The sequence below is a fragment of the Salvia hispanica genome, chromosome 5, assembly GCF_029641045.1.
Source record: "Salvia hispanica isolate PSC_SH4W2 chromosome 5, Shi_PSC_v1, whole genome shotgun sequence".
Lineage (NCBI taxonomy): Eukaryota > Viridiplantae > Streptophyta > Magnoliopsida > Lamiales > Lamiaceae > Salvia > Salvia hispanica.
This window is the reverse complement of record NC_142696.1, coordinates 31,100,761-31,103,573: the sequence shown is the minus strand read 5'-3', so window position 1 is coordinate 31,103,573 and position 2,813 is coordinate 31,100,761. Positions and strand designations below refer to the sequence as shown.

At 43.5% G+C, this 2,813-nt stretch overlaps 1 protein-coding gene across 2 annotated transcripts; it reads right to left on the bottom strand.

The window, feature by feature from the left end:
- LOC125191374 (calcium-dependent protein kinase 32-like) lies at window positions 1-2,813 on the bottom strand. 2 transcript variants are annotated; one of them, XM_048088920.2, is made up of 9 exons: window positions 2,486-2,813; window positions 1,918-2,409; window positions 1,650-1,773; window positions 1,437-1,580; window positions 1,159-1,311; window positions 974-1,089; window positions 739-906; window positions 440-670; window positions 1-347 (listed from the first exon to the last, which is right to left on the bottom strand). In XM_048088920.2, the coding sequence occupies exons 2-9, from the start codon at window positions 2,389-2,391 to the stop codon at window positions 201-203; spliced, it is 1,557 nt and encodes a 518-aa protein (XP_047944877.1). In that variant the 5' UTR covers window positions 2,392-2,409; window positions 2,486-2,813; the 3' UTR covers window positions 1-200. The 2 variants fall into 2 exon arrangements, with proteins under 2 accessions (XP_047944877.1, XP_047944878.1); XM_048088921.2 differs by having other exon boundaries at window positions 1,918-2,372; window positions 2,486-2,812.

Below are 2,813 nucleotides of genomic sequence, written 5' to 3'. Positions count from 1 at the left end.
TTAAACTGTAATACTCCATTGAATACTCCTATATATTGGCAGAAAATACTTACAACTCCTATACTAAGGAAAAAATTAAACCATTCACTTTTTCTTGAAACAAAAAAATTAAAGCAAGGGTGGCAACACTTACACAACCTATATCTCTACTCTTTACCAACAAAACCAAGAAAATTTCATCAAAAACCAAAACAACATTCTCAGCTACTCATCTGAAGTGAGCCATCCTTCATCAGCTTTTGGCTGAGGCTGTTGTACCGCTCTCGTGAATACTGCCTCGATGCCTTCCTCCAGTCCGTCCCCGCCTTCATCATAGCTGCAAACTCCTCATAACTTATGCGTCCGTCCTGCAAACTCATCCTTAGTTTTCACGCGATCTCACGAGATTATACGAGGCAAAACATTAGTGTGAAACAAGATAACAATTCAATAAACTGACCTTATCTGCATCAACATCTTGGATTATGGCATTGATGACTTCTTCACTCAACACCTCTGCCTCGTCCGTGAGGGAATCCCTCAGTTCCTCGATCTCTATGTAGCCAGTTTCGTTCTTGTCAAAGAACTCAAAGGCCTTGCGCAGATGATCATCGCTGCCCATCTTCCTCAGGTGCACAGAGATCGCGACAAACTCTCCATAGTCAAGGAAACCATCCTTATCCACATCGCCCTGCACAAGACACGTTTCGTGAGAATCTAAACCATTAACCCGAAGAGACTATCACAAGACACACTCACAGCTTCCATGAGAAATTGAATGTCGGTTTCAGGGATATGATGGCCGAGCTTGTGCAGACCGGCCCTCAACTCATTCATGTCGATTTTCCCCCTGTTGCTCGTGTCCATCATCTGGAATCCGTCTTTGATCCCGGCCACTTCCTCCACAGACAAGTGCTGAGCAATGACCTGTGCATTTGGGAGAGAAATTTAGCGTATGCGACAGAGCAACGAGCTGAGAAACGTGAAGTAATACCCTTAAAGCTCTCTTCTTGAGCTTGTTCATAGTCGAGAACTGTTTCAGTCTGGCTCTCACAGTTTCTCCAAGAGAAACATTAGGAGCACTTTTCGCGTTCTGCAACCAAGGATGACCTGCAATTGGCAGCGACACTCGTCAGAAAATGACTCGAATATGAGCACAATGCACGCAGCCTGCGTTACCTAGAACTTCCTGTGCTGTAGGGCGTTGTTTGGGGTCGGGATTGAGCATCTTCTTGACCAGGTCCTTGGCTCTATCAGAGACCTTAGGCCAAGGATCCCGTTTGAATTCCACATTCGAACGAATGATTGCTTGAGCCACACCTTGTTCAGTTTCTGTAGTTCAACATAAGGATTATGTCAAACTAAACTAAACTAGTTACCAAAATACATGTCAAAATGGAACCAAGAACAGTTACTATACGTGAAAGTATGTCGAGAGAAGGGACAAGATAACGAACCGGCCCAGAAAGGCGGGAAACCACATAATAAGATGTAGAGGATGACACCAGCACTCCACACATCTACCTCTGGACCATAGTTTCTCTTTAGCACCTCTGGGGCCATATAGTACGGACTTCCCACAATCTCGTTGAATCTTTGCCCTGCACGGTGTCAAAACAGATTAAGACAGGACTTGAAGGAATGCAAATACTACTCAGTTTGTTCTTTACCAGGATTGAAGAAGACTGAAAGTCCGAAATCAATGGCCTTAAGTGCTGCTGTCTCCTTCATGTTTGCGAACAAAAAGTTCTCGGGCTTCAGATCACGGTGCATCACCCCGTGCTCATGGCACACCTGCAACATTAGAATACAATTAGGAATGACACAATTCAACCAATAAAAGGCAACATCTACTTAAACAAAGACTCAATAAACACCACCAACATCATATTTTCACAATAAAAATCTACAATCTTGATCCCTAAGGTGCAATTAGACCTGAATGACTTCAACGATGGTTCGAGTAACGGCTGCAGCAGCCCTCTCGGTGTAATGGCCTCGAGAGACAATCCGGTCGAAGAGCTCACCGCCCTCACAGAGCTCCATAACCAAGTGGACAGCATGATCATCCTCATAGGCATCCTTCAAGCTCACAATGTTGGGATGCTTAGGCAATTTCCTCATGATCTCAACCTCTCTCCTAACATCATCAATGTCCACACTAGTCCTCAGCTTCTTCTTGGATATGGATTTGCAGGCTAACCTCTCCCCGGTGGCCTTGTCAGTGCACATGTATGTCACCCCAAACTCGCCACGCCCGAGCTCGCGCCCGAGCTCGTAGAACTCCTCCAGATCATGCCCTGTCGTTGGATTGCTCAGCACATAGGATTTTGGCACGCCGAAATCTGTTGCAAATGGATTTGTTGTATGCTTCTCATCGGATGTTTTTGGTACTGCACAGCAATTTCCCATCACAGACCAAAGAGGATTCTGAGAATTTCACAGAAATCAGGGATAAAGATTCAATCTTTGACACACAGAAGCTATAATAATTGAAAATTCTCACCTTTCTTGAAGATTACGACGATCAAGATCGAATCTTTCGTATCAAGAATTTGAAGTTAAGAAGTAAAACGAAAAGGTTAATGCTTGAAATGCTTCAAAACTCAAAACTGCAAATATTGGATTCTTGAAGACTGAAAATTTCAGAGGGAAACAAACACCCAGATAAAGGTGCAAGCTTTTTCTCAAGAAAACAAGATGAAAGTTAAAAGTTAATTAATGGAATTTCATAGTATGATTTTTGGAGCTGGACAAGGAGATTTATGGGAGGGGAAGGGGTTTGGGATGGAAGAAAATGTTGAAACACAGAATTTTGCCTCACATTTCATGGG

What these genes read in the sequence shown, in the direction of transcription:
- LOC125191374 (XM_048088920.2), bottom strand. Translation starts at nt 2,391, where the DNA reads ATGGGAAATTGCTGTGCAGTACCAAAAACATCCGATGAGAAGCATACA. An exon ending in TCAAGAAGAGAGCTTTAAGG is followed by an intron (nt 907 to 973) that starts GTATTACTTCAC and finishes CCAAATGCACAG; the next exon opens with GTCATTGCTCAGCACTTGTC. An exon ending in TTCAATTTCTCATGGAAGCT is followed by an intron (nt 671 to 738) that starts GTGAGTGTGTCT and finishes TGTCTTGTGCAG; the next exon opens with GGCGATGTGGATAAGGATGG.